The 1,107-nt window shown below is 52.0% G+C and overlaps 1 protein-coding gene across 1 annotated transcript in view; it reads right to left on the reverse strand.

The window, feature by feature from the left end:
* The window catches only part of LOC103798363 (AP2-associated protein kinase 1-like), a gene marked incomplete at both ends in the record, with an annotated part of 15,765 nt that overhangs the window by 11,069 nt on the left and 3,589 nt on the right, over positions 1 to 1,107 (reverse strand). The window contains 1 exon segment of the mRNA XM_009070618.1: positions 930 to 1,011. Coding sequence (XP_009068866.1) covers positions 930 to 1,011 — 82 coding nt within the window.

Raw genomic sequence — 1,107 nt, forward strand, 5'->3', positions numbered from 1 at the left:
TGTCCACACTGTCACAGGGAGAGGTGCAAACCCTGGGGCTCCTCTGGCTGCCTTTGAGGCCCTGGTGGTCTTTTCATGCTGTCACAGTTGTCATCTTCCCTCACCAGGTCCCTCCCAAGTGACCTGTGCTGGTGCAGGGCCTGAGCCTCCAGATCTCCTGCTGGAATCTGCTCCTACAGGAGCTGCTGCTTCCGAGGACTCTTCCCAGCACAAGTCACACCAGTTATTTTCCCTCTTGTCCAGGCAGAGCTATGGAGGATACATCACAACTCTATCTGCTCCTGTCACATCACTACCTAGCCCAGGGCTGCAGAACCACAAACACATTCCCAATTAGCACTTTAGACCCTTTGCTGACTTGTCACTACACTCCAAACAGCAGAGACTCTTCTGTCCCACCCACAGGGAAGTCTTCCAGCCCTGACCAGGTCAGCCAGGAGTGATTCCACCATGGATGGATTTCACTCTCCCCACCAAGAGCATGGCAGGACTCTGATATCAGAACCAGCAGTGCACAAGTTTGGCCTTTGACCAATTTGACAACTCAACCCTGTGACACACAGGCTCAGAACACGATTGCTGCTGGGGGCAGGTCCATTTTCTCCCTTTTCTGTTCCATTCTCACCACTAACTTTGATTTCACACGTGCTTGAAACCCAACCCAGGCACAAGAAGCCACAGCAAGTCACAATGCTCTGAATTTTCTGGTTTAACTCTCATACACAACATCAGGTTTGCCCTGTCCAGCCCTGCAGTGTGATGCATCTCTGAACTCAAGCCAGGGGAGCACATACCCCTCACCCACCAGCACCACAGCTCAGCAGGAGCTCTTAGCCCTGTCCAGGCCCTCAGCAATCCTGGTTCCCCTGCTGTGGCAGTGAGAAGGAGCTGCAGTCAGGCTGGAAGATGCTCTGAGGCTTTGTACATACCCATATGTCAGCTTTTGTGGTGATGAGTTTGCCACTGTACAGGTTGACCATCTCTGGTGCTCTGTAGGATATCGTAGTGTACCTGCAGAGAGAGGTTGGTCAAGGAGTTCAAAAGAGGCAGCAGGAGCATTTTCACTATGTCACCTTCCCAAGTGATTCAAAATTCACTCCTTCCCTA

This window comes from Acanthisitta chloris, unplaced genomic scaffold, assembly GCF_000695815.1.
Source record: "Acanthisitta chloris isolate BGI_N310 unplaced genomic scaffold, ASM69581v1 scaffold21262, whole genome shotgun sequence".
Taxonomy (NCBI): Eukaryota; Metazoa; Chordata; class Aves; order Passeriformes; family Acanthisittidae; genus Acanthisitta; species Acanthisitta chloris.